Source organism: Grampus griseus, assembly GCF_964374135.1.
Source record: "Grampus griseus genome assembly, chromosome: 14".
In the NCBI taxonomy this organism is placed as follows: Eukaryota; Metazoa; Chordata; class Mammalia; order Artiodactyla; family Delphinidae; genus Grampus; species Grampus griseus.
This window is the reverse complement of record NC_139008.1, coordinates 47,896,680-47,916,318: the sequence shown is the minus strand read 5'-3', so window position 1 is coordinate 47,916,318 and position 19,639 is coordinate 47,896,680. Positions and strand designations below refer to the sequence as shown.

The following is a 19,639-nucleotide window of genomic DNA, read 5'->3' as shown; positions in this document are numbered from 1 at the left end:
TCTTGGAAATAGAATGGAGAAAATCCAAGAAACATTTAACAAGGACATAGAAGAACTAAACAGCAAACAAACAATGATGAACAACACAATAAATGAAACTAGAAATTCTCTAGAAGGAATCAATAGCAGAATAACTGATGCAGAAGAACAGTTAAGTGACCTGTAAGATAAAAAACTGGAAATAACTACCACAGAGCAGAATAAAGCAAAAAGAATGAAAAGAATTGAGGACAGTCTCAGAGACCTCTGGGACAACATTAAATGCACCAACATTCGAATTATAGGGGTCCCAGAAGAAGACAAAAAGAAAGGGACTGAGAAAATATTTGAAGGGAATATAGTTGAAAACTTCCCTAATATGGAAAAGGAAACAATCAAGTCCAGGAAGCACAGAGAGTCCCATACAGGATAAATCCAAGGAGAAACATGCCAAGACACATATGAATCAAACTAACAAAAATTAAATACAAAGCAAAAATATTAAAAGCAGCAAGGGAAAAGCAACAAATAACATACAAGGGAATCCCCATAAGGTTAACAGCAGATCTTTCAGCAGAAACTCTGCAAGCCAGAAGGGAGTGGCAGGACATATTTAAAGTGATGAAAGGGAAAATCCTACAACCAAGATTACTCTACCCAGCAAGGATCTCATTCAGATTTGATGGAGAAATTAAAACCTTTACAGACAAGCAAAAGCTAAGAGAATTCAGCACCACCAAACCAGCTTTACAACAAATGCTAAAGGAACTTCTCTAGGCAGGAAACACAAGAGAAGGAAAAGACCTACAATAATAAACCCCAAACAATTAAGAAAATGGTAATAGGAACATACATATCAATAATTACCTTAAATGTAAATGGATTAAATGCTCCAACCAAAAGACATAGACTGGCTGAGTGGATACAAAAACAAGACCTGTATATATGCTGTCTCCAAGAGACCCACTTCAGACCTAGGGACACATACAGACTGAAAGTGAGGGGTTAGAAAAAGATATTGAATGCAAATGGAAATCAAAAGAAAGCTGGAGTAGCAATTCTCATATCAGGCAAAATAGACTTTAAAATAAAGACTATTAGAAGAGACAAAGAAGGACACTACATAATGATCAAGGGATCAGTCCAAGAAGAAGATATAACAATTGTAAATATTTATGCACCCAACATAGGAACACCTCAATACATAAGGCAAATGCTAACAGCCATAAAAGGGGAAATCGACAGTAACACAATCATAGTAGGGGACTTTAACACCCCACTTTCACCAATGGACAGATCATTCAAAATGAAAATAAATAAGGAAACACAAGCTTTAGCTGATACATTAAACAAGGTGGACTTAATTGATATTAATAGGACATTCCATCCCAAAACAACAGAATACACTTTCTTCTCAAGTGCTCATGGAACATTCTCCAGGATAGACCATATCTTGGGTCACAAATCAAGCCTTGGTAAATTTGAAATCATATCAAGTATCTTTTCCAACCACAACGCTATAAGACTAGATATCAATTACAGGAAAATATGTGTTAAAAATACAAACACATGGAGGCCTAACAATACACTACTAAATAACCAAGAGACCACTGAAGAAATCAAATAGGAAATCAAAAAATACCTAGAAACAAATGACAATGAAATCACGACCACCCAGAACATATGGGATGCAGCAAAAGCAGGTTTAAGAGGGAAGTTTATGGCAATACAATCCTACCACGAGAAACAAGAAACATCTCAAATAAACAACCTAACCTTACACCTAAAGCAATTAGAGAAAGAAAACCCCAAAGTTAGCAGAAGGAAAGAAATCATAAAGATCAGATCAGAAATAAGTGAAAAAGAAATGAAGGAAACAGTACCTAAGATCAATAAAACTAAAAGCTGGGTCTTTGAGAAGATAAACAAAATTGATAAACCACCAGCCAGACTCATCAAGGAAAAAAAAGGGAGAAGACTCAAGTCAACAGAATTAGAAATGAAAAAGGAGAAGTAACAACTGACACTGCAGAAATACAAAGGATCATGAGAGATTACTACAGGCAACTATATGCCAATAAAAGGGACAACCTGGAAGGAATGGACAAACACTTAGAAAAGCATAACCTTCCAAAATTGAAACAGGAAGAAATAGAAAATATAAACAGACCAAATACAAGCACTGAAATTGAAACTGTGATTAAAAATTTTCCAACAAACAAAAGCCCAGGACCAGAGGGCTTCACAGGCAAATTCTATCAAACATTTAGGGAAGAGGTAACACCTATCCTTCTCAAACTCTTCCAAAATATAGCAGAGGGAGGAACACTTCCAAACTCATTCTACGAGGCCACCATCACCCTAATACCAAAACCAGACAAAGATGTCCCAAAAAAGAAAACTACAGACCAATATCACTGATGAACATAGATTCAAAATTCCTCAACAAAAAACTAGCAAACAGAATCCAACAGCACATTAGAAGGATCATATACCATGTTCAAGTGAGGATATCCCAAGAATGCAAGGATTCTTCAATATACACAAAACAATCAATGTGATAAAGCATATTAACAAATTGAAGGAGAAAAACCATTTGATCATCTCAATAGATGCAGAAAAAGCTGTTGACAAATTCAACACCCATGTATGATAAATACCCTCCAGAAAGTAGGCATAGAGGGAACTTACCTCAACATAATAAAAGCCATATATGACAAACCCACAGCCAACATTTTTCTCAATGGTGAAAAACTGAAACCATTTCCACTAAGATCAGGAACAAGAAAAGGATGTCCACTCTTACCACTATTATTCAACATAGTTTTGGAAGTTTTAGCCACAGCACTCAGAGAAGAAAAAGAAATAACAGGAATCCAAATTAGAAAAAAAGAAGTAAAACTGTCACTGTTTGCAGATGACATGATACTATACATAGAGAATCCCAAAGATGCTACCAGAAAGCTACTAGAGCTAATCAATGAATATGTAAAGTAGCAGGATACAAAGCTAATGCACAGAAATCTCTTGCATTCCTATACACTAATGATGAAAAATCTGAAAGAGAAATTAAAGAAATACTCCCATTTACCACTGCAACAAAAATAATAAAATACCTAGGAATAAACCTACATAAGGGGAGAAAAGACCTGTATGCAGAAAACTGTAAGACACTGATGAGAGAAATTAAAGATGATACAAACAGACAGAGAGATAAACCATGTTCTTGGATTGGAAGAATCAACATTGTGAAAATGACTATACATCCCAAAGCAATCCCTACCAAACTATCAATGGCATTTTTCATTGAACTAGAACAAAAAATTTCACAAATTGTATGGAAATACAAAAGACCCCGAATAGCCAAAGCAATCCTTTTTTTTTTTTTTTTGCGGTATGCGGGCCTCTCACTGTTGTGGCCTCTCCCGCTGCAGAGCACAGGCTCCACACGCGCAGGCTCAGCGGCCATGGCTCACGGGCCCAGCCACTCCATGGCATGTGGGATGTTCCCAGACCGGGACACGAACTCGTGTCCCCTGCATCGGCAGGCGGACCCCCAACCACCGCGCCACCAGGGAAGCCTGCCAGAGCAATCTTGAGAAAGAAAAATGGAGCTGGAGGAATCAGTCTCCCAGACTTCAGACTATACTACAAAGCTACAGTAATCAAGACAGTATGGTACTGTCACAAAAACAGAAATATAGATAAATGGAACAGGATAGAAAGCCCAGAGATAAACCCACACACATATGGTCAGCTTATTTTTGATAAAGGAGGCAAGAATATACAATGGAGAAACGACAACCTGTTCAATAAGTCGTGCTGGGAAAACTGGATAGCTACATTTAAAAGAATGAAATTAGAACACTCCCTAACACCATACACAAAAATAAACTCAAAATGGATTAAAGACCTAAATGTAAGGCCAGACACTATAAACCTCTTAGAGGAAAACATAGGCAGAACACTCTATGACATAAATCACAGCAAGATCCTTTTTGACCCACCTCCTAGAGAAATGGAAATAAAAACAAAAATAAACAAATGGGACCTAATGAAACTTAAAAGCTTTTGCACAGGAAAGAAAACCATAAACAAGACCAAAAGACAACCCTCAGAATGGGAGAAAATATTTGCAAACGAAGCAACTGACAAAGGATTAACCTCCAAAATATACAGGCAACTCATGCAGCTCAATATCAAAAAAACAAACAACCCAATCCAAAAATGGGCAGAAGACCTAAACAGACATTTCTCCAAAGACGATATACAGATTTCAACAAACACATGAAAGAATGCTCAACATCACTAATCATTAGAGAAATGCAAATCAAAACTACAATAAGGTATCACCTCACACCAGTCAGAATGGCCATCATCAAAAAATCTACAAACAATAAGTGCTGGAGAGGGTGTGGAGAAAAAGGAATCCTCTTGCACTGTTGGTGGGAATGTAAATTGATACAGCCACTATGGAGAACAGTATGGAGGTTCCTTAAAAAACTAAAAATAGACCTCCCATATGACCCAGCGATCCCACTACCGGGCATATACCCTGAGAAAACCATAACTCAAAAAGATTCATGTACCACAATGTTCATTTTTTAAAAAGCCAGGACATGGAAGCAACCTAAGTGTTCATCAACAGATGAATGGATAAAGAAGATGTGGCACATATATACAATGGAATATTACTCAGCCATAAAAAGAAACAAAATTGAGTTTTTTGTAGTGAGGTGGATGGACCTAGAGTGTGTCATACAGAGTGAAGTAAGTCAGAAAGAGAAAAACAAATACCATATGCTAACCATATATATGGTATCTTAGAAAAGAAAAAAAATGGTTCTCAAGAACCTAGGGACAGGACAGCAATAAAGACGCAGACGTAGAGAATGACTTGAGCAGACAGGGAAGGGGAATGGTAAGCTGGGACGAAGTGAGAGAGTGGCATGGACATATATACACTACCAAATGTAAAATAGATAGCTAGTGGGAAGCAGCCACTTAGCACAGGGAGAGCAGCTCGGTGCTTTTTATCCACCTAGAGGGGTGGAATAGGAAGGGTGGGAGGCAGACGCAAGAGGGAGAAGATATGGGGATATATGTATATGTATAGCTGATTCACTTTGTTATAGAGCAGAAACTAAGACACCATTGTAAAGCAATTATGGTCTCAAAAAGATGTTAAAATATTTTGGGAAGATGGAATTATGAAAAATGACAGAAGGTAGTGGAACAAAAGGGTGAATAGGTTTTTCAGTAAAGTTCTTGGTGAAAATGAAAAATGTGTGTTTTATTTTTACTTAGAAAACTGAAGGCACATTTTGTCCCACCCAATATAATGTATGTGACCATATGTGGATTTCTGGTATCAGTAGGGGTGTCCTGGAACCGATCCCCTATGGATCCCAAGGGCCTACTGTACCACATTGACAAAATCAAAGAGAAAAATATGAGCATTTCAATTGATGCAGAAAGAGCATTTGACATAATTCAACACCTTTTTTAATAAAAACACTAAACAAATTAGGAATAGAGGAAAATTACTTCAGCATAATAATTACCATGTATAAAAAGCCCATAGCAAATATCATATGTAATGGTGAAAAACTGAAAGCTTTCCCTTTAAGATTAGGAACAAGGCAAGGAGATGTACTCTCATCACTGCTATTCACCATGGTACTGGAAATTCTAGCTAGAGGAGATAGGCAAGAAAAAAAAAAAAAGACCTCTAAATTGGAAAGGATAAGTAAAATAAACTTTGTTCACAAATGACATAATCTTATATGTAGAAAACCCTAATGATTTCACAAAAATCTGCTAAAACTAATAAATTCAGCAAAGTTGCAGGACACAAAATCAACACAAAAAACGAATAGCTTTTCTATACATTAACAATCAACATTTAGAAAAGGAATTTAACTGTCCATTTTACAATAGCATCAAAAAGAATAAATACTTAGGAATAAACTAACCAAGGAGGTGAAAGACTTGTACACTGAAAACTATAAAACAATGCTGAAAAAAATTTAAAAAGACATAAATAAATGGAAAATACCCTATGCTTATGTACTGGAAGACCTAATATTGTTAGAATGTACCCAGAGAGATTACAGATTCAGTGCAACCTCTATCAAAGTCTCAATGTCATTTTTGCACAAATAGAAACAACCATCCTAAAATTTATATAAAATCTCATATGGAAACTCACAAAATAGTTGATCTGTCTTGAGGGAAAAAACCCCAAAGCTAGATGCCTACAGTAATTCAAAACCCTGTAGTACTGGCATAAAGACAGACATATAGAGCAATGGAACAGTGTAGAGAGACCAGAATAAACCGTCATATATATGGTCAAGTGATTTTCAACAAGGATGCCAAGGCATCAGGTGCTTCTGAGAAAAGTACAATCTGCCCTTTAAATTCTGAATGTTTGTGTCTTTGTTCCAGTTACTATGGCTGTGTAACAAATTAACCGGAAACTTGGTGGCATAAAATGACCATTTATTATGCTAAGGGTTCAGTGGGTCAGGAATTTGGTCAAGGTAGAGTGGGGATGGCTTTTCTCTGATCCATGATATGGGGGTCTTAGTTGGAAGACTCAAAGGCTAGGGATGCAATAATCTGAATGCTGTTTCACTCACACGTCTGGCAGTTGATTCTAGCTGTTTGTTGAGACCTTAGCAGAGACTAATGGCCAGAACAGCAATATGTGGCCTCTCCTATTGTATGAGCTTCCTCACAGCATGGTAGCTGGGTTCCAGGAGTGAGCATCCTGAGAGAGAGGGAGCCAGGCAGAGCTATATCCTTTTTATGACTTAGCCTTCAAAGTGATGTAGCAATACTTACAGCAAACTCTATTGTTTGAAGTAGCCACAAGCCCACCTGCATACAAGCAAATGGAAAGTAGACTCTACTTTTTGATGATGTTGATTAGGGGTCTGAAATAGCATGTGGACTGGAAATATTACTGTGGCCATTTTGGGGGGAAAATGCCATACTGCTCAACAAAAACCAGAAGGGTGTGGAGATATTCCACTTCCTCTTAGTTATTAATCTTCAAGTCTAACACCTATTCCATCTGTGTATTCTTCGAATATGAAAAAGTAAATAAAGTAATATAAAAAACCCATGATCCATCACCCAATCATTATCCATTGTCAATTTGCCCAATCTGCCTTCACTGATATCCACACTGATTTTCTCTGGCCATCCAGCTTATTTTGAAGTAAATCTTGGACAATATATATTTCATCTGTAAATATTTCAGTATGTGCCTCTAAAAGAAAGAACCTTTAAAAAACAAAATCATAATATCATTATTCACTGAAAACATTAATATAAATTTGTTAATATCATTAGTCAGTGTCTATATCTACCCAACTGCCTTATAAATGTTCTTTATTTTTCTTTTAACTTTTTCTTTTCTTTTTTTAACGGTTTGTTTGAATTGGGATCCAGATATGGCCAATACATCGCAACTGAGTGGGAAGTCTCAAGTCTTTTTTAATATCTAAGTTTCTTATCCATCTCTTTTCTCCTTGTAATTTTTCGTTGTTGTTGAAAAAACCAGTCACTTCTCCTATAGAGTTATACTTAGCCTGGATTTTGTTGATCACAATACTGTATTTTCTACAGGCTGGCAGTCAGATTTAGAGGCTTGATCAAACTTAGGTGTAATGTGTTTGGCAAGACTGTCTCATAGGAAGTGTTATGTATTTCCATCAGGAGGTATATAGTTTCTTGTCTCTACTTTGTGATGTTAGCAGCCAGTAATGACCACTGCATAGGTCCATCGACTTATTAGGGGTGGCAAAAAGATACCATTCTAATTCTGTCTTTCCTTCCTTATTTATTAGCTGGAATAATTTTATAAAGAAAAACTTTCTTTGGTCTCCTATATTCTGAGATATAGTTTGTGAAGAATAGTCAATAAATGTTTGAACCTGTCTGTTTATCAGTTTTCAAAATAATGAGAGTTGGTTCTCTAACATCCTCCAAAGTGATTAAAGAGTGTTGTTCCGGGCTTCCCTGGTGGCGCAGTGGTTGAGAATATGCCTGTCAATGCAGGGGACACGGGCTCGAGCCCTGGTCCAGGAGGATCCCACATGCCGTGGAGCAAATAGACCCGTGAGCCACAACTACGGAGCCTGCGCGTCTGGAGCCTGTGCTCCGCAACAAGAGAGGCCGCGGTAGTGAGAGGCCCGCGCACCACGATGAAGAGTGGCCCCTGCTTGCCGCAAGTGGAGAAAGCCCTCGCACAGAAACGAAGACCCAACACAGCCAAAAATAAATATAAAAAAAATAAGTTAAAAAAAAAGAGTGTTGTTTCTAAGTATCATTATGAACTAATGGATTTAAGTACATTTGAGGTAATTTCAGTCCATTGTGGTCATTATTCATCTTCGTGCTCAATTGTTCCATCTTTAGTAATTCATGCTTGTTTGAGCTGCCGGACCAGGGATTGAATCCAGGCCACCGCAGTGAAAGTGCCAAGTCTTAATCACTGGACCACCAGGGAATTCTCAATCCTAGTATTTTCTTACAGTGTCCTTGCCATCAAGTAGGATAAGATGTTTCAACATCATCTTGTATATTTCTTGCCCCATACCCAGAATTTGACATTTTCCAAAGATTCTGCTTTCTTTTCAGTGGGAGAGGACTTCTGTTGTTAAGCATAATTCCTTTTGGGGGGGAGAGTTAATATCTAAATTTAACTTTTTATATATTTGTTATCAAATTAAGAGATGTATATGTATTAAAAATTAAAATTCCAATATTTCTGAGGGCTTAAAATACAAATATCAATGTCCTGCTCCTTTCTAGGCTACTCCTTATTTGTCTCCTCAGAGATAACCACTTTTAATTATTTTAGTTGTTTTCTTCTAATAATTACCACCATTAGGACTCCTGATAAGTTGCTACTACTTGCTGTTAATTTATGTATTTTGCACATTAGCTATAGATTTGCTAGATGATAGATGATGATTTAGGTCATCTACATCACTTTATTTTTTCTCCTTCTTCCTCTTCTCAATAGAGTCATAACACTATTTTTTGTCAGAACATAATTGTAATAGTCTGTTTTGGTGTTCCTAATATTTTCAAGTTGCTACTCATTTGTAGCTTTATTATTCCTATCACCATTTTTACAAGTTCATTCTACACTCTTATGCAAATCATGGGTAATATGCCTTTCTTTCTATGCTTCAAATTAAAAACAATTTTGTATTAGCCATTCAGCTTAATAGCTGATGGAATATTTGAAGAGCACAGGGTCATAGGCAGCGTCCTGAGGCAGATTACCAGACTTGCTTTCACCTTGGCATCAACCTATTAGTCTATACTTTTTATTTACCATTATCAAAGCCCACGTTTCTACTTTTTCATCTAGCTCATGAGAACATGATGCAAGACTTTGTTAAATGTCTCCCTAAAGTCAAGATACAACAAGGTCTGATAATTCCATCAAAACAGAAAATGAATAATTTCTTAAACTTTTTATTAAAATTTCAAGGATAAAGAACAATCTTACTTTTTAAACTAGGGAATTGACTGCAGAGTTCAGTTCTTAAAAGCATAATAGCTCTAACATGTGGTTTATAATTTGTAATCTACTTAATCCATAAACTAAAAAAATATCTAAGATTCTGCCAATTCCTCTTTAGTCTCAAAGGCTCCCTTTTCAGGAAAGTTGATCATGAAGGCTGTTATTACAAATGGAAAGTGGAATCCTGGTACTCCTCTAACCCTTGTAGTTATATTTTAAATGGCTAAATTGGCTCCTTGTAAAAATACCTTTAGCCAATATTATTGGCTAAATAATTTATTTTTCTTGCAACTCTTAGCAATTTTTGATTCTGCTCCATTTAGAATCTTGTTTATGTAGAAACTTTGATAATATACAAATATACTGACCTTTATATAAGAAAATGAAGATATGTTCTATTCAGTTGAGCTTGTATTATAAGATGCTTTCACCAACAGTGTATCATTTTGTGCAGAGCCTACCACACTTTTTGGCCTGATTCTCTTGGAGAAGATTGTGAGGTCGTGAAGTTGTGTAGTGGATTGTGTGGGAGTTAATTTCCATCCTGTGATTGGGATGGAGAGCTTTCTCTGTATAAAACTCATTCTATAAAGGGCTAAAACCATGATTTTCCCAGCCTCAAATAAATCAACTCAAAGAGAATGCTTCCTCTCTCTTTAGCAGAAAAATAACAATGGATGATCTTGAATTAATTCTCTGGAGGGCTTAACTTTTTTTTTTTTTTTTTTTCCCCCACTGCTTAAAGCATGGCAGGCAGGAAGACAAAAGATGTTATGGGCTGTCATGTAGTAAATATGCCAATTATAGTCAGGGCTGTCCTGTTTCTTTACACTTAGGCATTGTTAACTAACAGCTTTACAGTAGTCAGTTTTTGGTCTTTGGTTTTTTCTGAGATAAGGCTGAGGTGAAATGAAATGGATTATAGAATGATTAAATCTTTTTTTAAATTAATTTTATTTTTGGCTGTGTTGGGTCTTTGTTGCTGCACACGGGCTTTTCTCTAGTTGCGGCGAGCGGGAGCTACTCTTTGTTGCCGTGCGTGGGCTTCTCATTGCGGTGGCTTCTCTTGTTGCAGAGCACGGGCTCTAGGTGCGTGGGCTTCAGTAGTTGTGGCACGCGGGCTCAGTAGTTGTGGCTCGCAGGCTCTAGAGTGCAGACTCAGTAGTTGTGGCGCATGGGCTTAGTTGCTCTGCAGCATGTGGGACCTTCCCGGACCAGGGCTCGAACCCGTGTCCCCTGCATTGGCAGGCGGATTCTTAACCATTGTGCCACCAGGGAAGCCCTAGAATGATTAAATCTTAATCCAGAAAAAAAATGCTGTGGTTTGAAGAGAAGCTACACTATAGTGATGACATCAATGATACTTTCAGTGGTTTTAAAATGTCAAGCTCTGCAAATTAAATTTGTTTATAAGACCCTGAACTCAACCATTGTGCTGTGTTATAGTCACTGGGATTTGAGTGGAAAGAGTTAAGTGTGCAGGATATTTTAGTATATTTCAAAGCAAATTACTCAGGTTCCATAATAACAACTTAAAAATTAAATGCTCCTCCTTTTTCTCTTTATATAAGGAATTATTAAAAGAGAAAAAAATTAAGCATTTAATTATTATAATTGTTGTACGGGGCTTGAAAGCATCTGTAGTCATTACTTTTAGCTCAAATTGCATGCCAAACAGAAGTGTGAATCAACCCTGATGGAAAACTCAGATCCTTTTTGCACCCTTAATACAAAAAGATGATTAACGTCAAAAAGAAATGCTCTACACAGGTAATCCTAGAATTATCAAAGCGAGTATTTGATACTAAAAATGATTTTTTTCAGTAGTAGCACAGTGCTAATAATCATTACAGTGATTAAGTTAATTTTAAGGTGATACAATGTGAATGATCCATTTTTTTTTAATTTTTAAATTTTATTTTATTTATTCTTTTATACAGCAGGTTCTTATTAGTTAGCCATTTATGATCCATTTCTTGATTCTCAAAGCAAATGAGGTTTAAACCCTACCTTCTTATTTGGCAAATTAACAGACAAATTTTCTGTTGAAACAGTTCATCAGTATCAAGAAAAGAATGAGTCTTTCTGATTCTGAATCTCTGCTTCCTTAAATGAGGATCAGAGAAATAAAAAATATATAATTTATCTACCTCCAGCTGGTATACTACAATATCTTATGACATCCTCTAAAATATGGCTTTTTTTTGTTTGTTCTTTCCTCAATTTTCACCATTTTCATGAAGACTACACCATTAGTGAATAGTTTTCATTATTTGGAAGGTACAGATTCTTTGCAAATCAATTCAATGGAGTCTGTTCACAATCTTATTTGTTTTTATTGCCCTTATCAGGATTTCTTTTAGTTTATTTGGATTTTTTGTGATGAACCATTCAAGGTGCATGAAAAGAAATAAGTATGCCTCTTTTCCTCCATCCAGCTTTCCTTTTATACATAGCCTGAAACTGCATTTCTTCCCCCACCCCCTCAATGCCTGCATGAATATGAGTTCATATCTTTTTTGTTTTCTTTGTTAAATCAGGTCTCTACTAGCCCTCTGGCACTCCAGGCTTCTCCCATCTATAACATTTCAGTATTTCCGATTGTTCTTACCCTTTTCCCCCAGAGATAGGTGTCTTCATTCTCATTTTCTCTCTATCTTTATGTCTATCTCTCTCACTCTCTTTCATTATCATTCTCAGTATACATTTCAGCTTGTTCAGCCACATTTCTGTTGCTACATTGTCCTTGCAGTTCCCAGCAATATTTCCTACCAGTGCAGCTGGATTCCTGTATCAGGCTGGCACAAACAGCCTGAGAAGAAAGGTGGTCACCTGGCCAGTCCTGTTAAAGAGCTGTGATCAATATGGCACGTGGCCAGCCTTGTCGCAGCAACCAGCCATCAAACAAAGCACTGTTTGTACCATGGAATATCTTTAATTGTTCTTTGTATCAGGAGATAATTCAACTGCAAGAGGACTTTCTATCAGAAACAGATTTTCCTATAGTGATGACAGGGATGATAGTTAATTTCAGAATAGAATCCAGCTGTAGCACTGGAACAGGGTCCTGTAAGCTCCCTGCCCATCCAGATAACACTTTGGCTGGAAGATCACGGGGAGCTGAAGGGAGGAGGGGGAAGTCCAAGTGAAGAATACGGGTGTTCAGGTTGTCAGGAAGAGCATAAGAGGAGCTTGGGGCAGAGACTTTTTCCAACCACTGTTGTAGCATTTCAATAAACAGTGTGGCTGAATTTTGCATATCAGGTCAATGTCAGCCTTTCAGGTGATAAGTCTGTCCTCACCCACATTTTGTCTTCTTGTCCTCTTGAGACCAAACACACATAAATAGACAGGAGGTCTGGGGCCATGCGATAGAACAATTCTAACTAGAGTATGTGGAGTGAAACTCTGACTTCAGCTTTAAAATCCATATGTTTTATGTATCAATTATGTTAATTTGGAATTTTTTTTTCTGAAAATAGTACTTTGACCCTTGCATCAAATACTTTATTCAAATATAGACAAATCCTTCATGTTGCCTGTATCCAATATTCTAGACTGGGAGCAAATGTCGCTTCTTCCTTGTAGCCTTCCCTACCTGCCTCAGGCAAAACCAGTCAGACCCTTTTCTGTGCACTTTATACACACCTTAATTCTAGTCCACGTAAATTATGCTGAAATTATTTGTTTATATTTTTGTTTATATTTATATAAACATATTTATATAAATATATTTATATATTTGTTTATATTTCAGATTGGCCCATAAGGACTTTGGCCTATTGATCTTTTTCTCCCCATCAACAGGATTATCTGTGGTACATAGTAAGTGTCCAAGAAACAACTGTTGACTTAATTAATTAATTAATATACCCACTAACAGAAAAAGCACATATTCACTAGTTTAGAAAGGAATTAGGTGACATTATTTGTTGTGGTGGTCATGACGGTAACATTTGGTCTGTTTTGGAACTTTATATTTTTGATTAACCAAATATGGAATATATTCACAGGGAAAGATATCTCTGATGTATTATTAAGTGAGTAAAGAGCAGATTAAGAAACAGCAATTAAAGTATGTCTCATTTTTGTAAAAAATTTTCTACATACTTATAGGAAAAATTCTGGAAGAATAATAGTAAGAGTAATAATTGCATTTATATCTTTTATGATGAATGATTATAAAGTTCCAGGTATGGAATTAAGTGCCTTCACACATTATTTTAATCCTCACAACCCCATTAATTCATTCATCATGAATTAATTCAGCATTCAACTAATATTCTTTGTCCCAGACACTGCACTAAATTTTTAGAGATATAGCAGTGAACCAGATAGACATAGAACCTGGTGTTTTATCATTATCCTAACTCTACAGGTGAAAGTTAGAGAGGTTATCCCACCCATTAGAGTTCCTCTTGTCCAACTTCTGGTTCAAATAAATATGCAGACTCACAAGACTCCCACAGGCTACACATGCCACCAGTTTCTTCAGGTAGATGTAGCACAGGAATCACAGTTTGCCAGCAGGGCAGCATCAGGCCTCCTTTCCGTGGGAGTCCTTGCAGCAGGTCACATAGTCCTCCAGCAGCCCTCATCTTTGGTCCCTCAGCTGACTCAGACACAAGGGGATGAGATCCCCTGTTGCACATTGGGTGGTGCAACAGGCAACCTGACATAAAAGCCTCATATTCCCCCTGTAACAACTCCATAGGCATAGTGTCCAGGATCCCGGTAAGAATCATCACCACCATCAGGTATTTATAGTTCATGACAGTTTCTCCCAGTCCAAAGGTAGTTTACCAAGTAGAGGTCATTTCAACAATAAGCAATACTATCTAGAAACATAGTTAACATTTCACTCCTATCATATTACCAGGGAAACAGAAGTAGAGAGTGAACCAAAGGTCAAATTCTCATGCAGAAGAAGGGGAAAGGGTTTTGTTAAGTAGTTATCCAATAAGTAAGTGGTAGAGTGCATTTGAACTTAGATCTGTCTGACTCCAAAGCTTAGCTTCTACACTTTACTGGATGGAAACAAAAATGATCTATGGGAAAAGATTTTAGACAACTTTTAGTGTCTTCCTCATAATTTCTGAATTCGCCGGTTTTTCTTGTAATCAGCATAAATTTCTTTTGTGATCAGAAAGAAATGTTTTCATTAAGAAGACCAGCAAAGGGCTTCCTTGGTGGCGCAGTGGTTGAGAATCTGCCTGCTAATGCAGGGGACACGGGTTCGAGCCCTGGTCTGGGAAGATCCCACATGCTGCGGAGCAACTAGGCCCGTGAGCCACAACTACTGAGCCTGCGTGTCTGGAGCTTGTGCTCCGCAACAAGAGAGGCCACGATAGTGAGAGGCCCACGCGCTGCAATGAAGAGTGGCCCCCGCTTGCCACAACTAGAGAAAGCCCTTGCACTGAAACAAAGACCCAACACAGTAAAAATAAATAAATAAATTACTAAAACTCCTACCCCCAACATCTAAAAAAAAAAAAGCGTGACCAGCAACATGAAAACATACTTTTGCTATAGCATTAAGTGAAAGCAGCCAGAAACAAAATGATACATCATAATCATAATACATGTGATTATGATGATATTTTTAAAAGAAAGATGCACAGAGGAAGACGCCAAACAGAAATACAAAGCAGTCCTAACAGTAGTTGAGTCAGGATGGTTGGCTTGTGAAGGGCTTTTTTTTTTTTTTCCTGTTTTCCAGATTTTCTATGAAATGCTTATGTTATTCTTGGAATAAAGTGAAATACACATATTAAAATAGAAAAGGAAATATATATAGCTTATAAAATACTTGAAGTGTAAAAACCAGGCATCCTAAGGTAGGAGATTTAGTTCCATATTTCTTTGCATAGGTGAATATATTTTATATAAAATTTAACTATATTAGGGGTTCAGAGTTCTCACATTGTTTCGAAACACATACATGGACATGGATGGTGGGAAGGTGGATTAGAGAGCAGCTCTGCTCCATTCCTGAAAGTCACTCAAGAGCTAGAAGAATTTGCCCCGGGCTCCTGCTCGTTCTTGCCCTGACGGAACATTACACTCAGCGCATTACAGTAACTTTCCTAGGCCTGGGCTCATGCAGTAGAGGCTCAACTCCTCTCACATGTTATTTGCCTATAATTATTTCAGGACATAGCTATTTAAAGTTTAATTTTCTTTCAAAACTCACGTTTTGGGCTTTATATGATCCTTCTTTAGCCAAGGACTCGTATAATTGGATAGCTGCTGTTATGTTTTGCATGCCAAAATTTCCAAATAGCAAAGCATCAGCCATTTTCTCCATAGCTTTCAAGCTTCCCATGTCAGACGCTTTAGCAAAGAGCTTGTAGGCTCTGTTTGAAGAATACGAAGTTAGAAATGTGATTATCAAAAATGAAAATTGTTGCTCCCTCCTTCATACTGCTTCTCTCTAACAAGTAGGACCTGGTTGATGTTGCTACTAACAATACAGTTTGGCTAAAGTTCATTACATTTCTAGACCAGTAGATTTTTTTCAGCCCTAGGTCAGACTAAGATTACAATTTCAAATATATCTGACAAATAATGAAGCTGCTGAAAAGTAGAAATATTGAGGCTATATCATGCTTCAAGCTTATAGACCAAGAAAAGTGAAAAATTGGGGCACTTGTCTTAAAATAGTGAACTCTACCACGGCAACTCCCATTAATTATGAGTATTTGATTTATAAAATGAACTCTGAAATACATAACAATATAATCAAAATCAATTAAAAATAATCAAAACTGGAATGTCATCTTGGAAGTTACTATCATGAGAACTGTTCCTTTATATTCCAAGATAAATTTCTAAAACAGAACATATTATTCAGCACAGCAAAGACAGACTGTGTGGGAAAACAATAACCGAACAAAACCTTAATGGTTTTTAGGGCTCTAGAGTCTGAATGCCTGGGTTCAAATCCTGGCTCTACCACTAATTTAGTTTGAGAGCTTTGGGCAAGTTACTTGACTTCTCTGTGCCTCTCTCATCTATGGAATGGGGATAATAAAAGCACTTACTTCATAGGGTTGCTGGGAAGATTCAATGAGATAATCCATGTGAAATTCCTGGCATACTGCCTGATACAGAGTAAGCACTCAATAAATTTAGCTATTATTATTACTAGGACTATTGCATAGATTCTAAAGTTTTATAGCATGGTACTTTTTCTCCTATAATTAGTGGGTAAATCACGTAAAGTTTAGTGATTACCAATACAGATGCCAGAGGATTGCCTCACAGCGCATTTTATGAGTCCTAGTCAGAACTCACCTGGACCTGATCTGTGTAGCAAGTAATGATGGAGAGACTTGCAAGGTCAAAACTTGTGTTGGAGATAGAGAGTGCTTTGGGGATTTATTTTTACTCTTCTAACTTCCTTTTTGGTAGCAGTAAGATCAGTCAAGCCTGTGACCTTGACTCAAATACCGGAACAAACACACAAATCTACCACAGCTGCCAATTCAGAAGGATCAGGAGACTCAGCTTTATATACCCCTACCCATGCTGTTGCTAGAATAAGCTGCTCTTGGTCAAAAGCTGGAGCCAAAAAGGCCAGGATGAGTGACATCCAGGTACGCATTAGGGTCCTGGATGGCAAACAGAGAGTAGACCCCAGTGGGACAAAAAGAAGCCAGGAGGTCAAGCAAGAAATTAGCCATGGTCAAAGCAAGCGGAGGTTCTGGGGACCAGAAGGCAAATAATAAAATAGAAGGTCTCAAAGGTCAATGAATTCAAATGTCTGGCATCAGGGGATGGGCATGGCAACAGGATACAGACTCCTGGGAGCTCTTCTGTTGCATGGCTTGCTGCTGCAACCACATAGTCTGCTGGGACTAGAAGGGCACCGACATGGTCCAGGGCAGAGAAACCTGAGATGGGCTACAGAGGCCAGCAATATAACCAGTCACTGGTCTCAGGGGGCAGCAAAAGTTTGCAAAACCAACCCCTCTAGGTGTCTTTGATTCTGAGGGAGGGGTCCCCTGTCAGGAAAGTCCAAGGTGATATATGGAATACCAGAAGCAGGACCAAGGGCACGAGAAAGGTGTTGGTAAAGTTTGTGGGATTAAGATCTGGACTGCAATCCCCAAGAGTGAAAAAGTAGGAGAAACTGGGCTGCAGGGGCAGATCTCCAAAAGAAAGTTCAGTTAGGTATCCGGATTGTCTGTAAAGGATCTGGCATTGGATGCTCGGTTGGGTGCTGGGGAAGGAGGAGGCTAAATGTATCTCTAGGACACATCAGAAACTTGGTGTGGGGCAGCAGCTTATCTTCACAGCTTCTTCACTGATGGGGAGTAATTCTTAATGACAGTTAACCTGGGATGTCATAGAGGTTTCTTGACTCCTTCAGACAAGTTTGTGTTTCCCTGACATATGCTTGCTTAACATCTGTACTTCCAACAGCACTGACTTGTTCAACAATTTTCCTTTCCTATATATGAAGAGACTGAATAAATGAATTAGACCAAGATGTGGGTGTGGATGAGCCAAAAATTCTACTAGCCCCTCTAACTCCTGCTACCCTCATCTGAGAAGCGGTGAAGCAAGGAGGGGGTAGGGTAGAAGATGAATAGGAGGGGTATGATTCCTCTTTGGTGTGACCAGAATCTTAAAGATGGCTGTATTAGATGTAACTGGCTTCAGTGGAGAGCAGACTATCCTGAAAACTGAAGGAATTTCACCCATCTTGCCCATAAACTCCTAGGGTCTTTTGTTATGAACATATTTGGTTTCAGGTTTCCACTGCTACACATGCTGAAGGGTCAGGAGACTCAGATTCATGTACCCTCTCATGTATCTATGCTGCTACAGAAATAAGCTGTTCTTCTCGGATTCTTGGGCAAGGACTGGAGCAGGATAGACTGGGAAAGAATAACCTGAGATTGAATGACACCAGGTAGGCATGAAGGTTCCTGCACTACTGGATGGTCCTGCACTGAAGGGCTGGGTTTTCTCCCCATCCTTGAAGCCAGAAAGGAAGGCACGCATGAAGGTTAAGCAGAACCTTCTAAGAGTGGTTTTGTCCCATCAGGCTGAATCTAGGCTTTCCTTGGACTTGATGGAGCCCTTCATCTTGGGTTCACAGGCTATAGGCAGAGCTAGTCTGAAATCTCAGGGAACAGCCCTTCCCATTGTTCTCTCATCTAGCCTGGCCAGCTTGAGAAATCCTATCCTTACTCATATACTCATTGGCACCTGAGTGAGCTGACTTCCCCATCAGGCTGGATTGTAGCTTGGGGTCTGATTTAACTCCATCCTCATCATGAGAGCCCCCAGGAATGCTCAGCATGAGCCTTGAGTTTTGCTAAGAATGGTTTCCTTTGCTCTTATAAAGAGCTTCTAATTTAACTTTCCCTAGAGAGAGGACCAAATCCCTTACTTCCTTCTTCTTGTCACTTTGGAAAAATCAGAATCTTTTTGACCTTCCATTTCCTCCTCCATAATTTGGGGATAATAATTTATGTCTTACAGTATCATCGTGAGCAATGAGTAATATCCCACACATAAATGCCTACAACATTAACACAAAGAAGGACCTTGAAAAATGGACGTTGTGATGTTTTTATAACCAGGTTCACAGTTGAGTGCCCCACCCCCACCCTCATCCTCTACACTCTTACACTCTTCTCAAAGTCTTTGAGTTTTCAGAAAGAATTCATGGACTCTGCGCCTGCCTGCCTCGGGTTGGTTACCACAGCTCTGGGATGCTTCCCGTAGGGCTAGTATGCCTAATTTGTGTGAAAACAAAAGAAGTCTCCTTGTCGAGGGCTCAGAGTCCATTCTTTCTATTATGGTTCAAGACACACTTGCCTTCTTCTCTTCCACACCTTCCACTTACCATTTAGAGGACTAGAGATAAAAATAGCAAACACTTATCTCCTCATTACTAAGGACACTGTTCTAAGAGCTTGATTGCATTATCCAGGGCACGAAGCAGTTAAGTAACTTGCTCAGGATCACACCAGTAATGACAGAGCCAGAGTGTGATCCCAAGGTTTTAACTAGAGAGTTGATAGGACCTCAAGTTGTGCCCCTCTCCTGGGGGGAGAAGATATTTCTGCCTCCCATTTAGACAAAATAGATAAG

The 19,639-nt window shown here is 38.2% G+C and overlaps 1 protein-coding gene across 1 annotated transcript in view; it reads right to left on the bottom strand.

Moving 5' to 3' along the window:
• SEL1L2 (SEL1L2 adaptor subunit of SYVN1 ubiquitin ligase) overlaps nucleotides 1-19,639 on the bottom strand; it is a gene marked incomplete at its 5' end in the record, with an annotated part of 119,147 nt that overhangs the window by 45,619 nt on the left and 53,889 nt on the right. Inside the window, one exon of the mRNA XM_082670289.1 lies at nucleotides 15,723-15,885. Coding sequence (XP_082526415.1) covers nucleotides 15,723-15,885 — 163 coding nt within the window. The remainder of the gene's footprint in view (nucleotides 1-15,722; nucleotides 15,886-19,639) is intronic.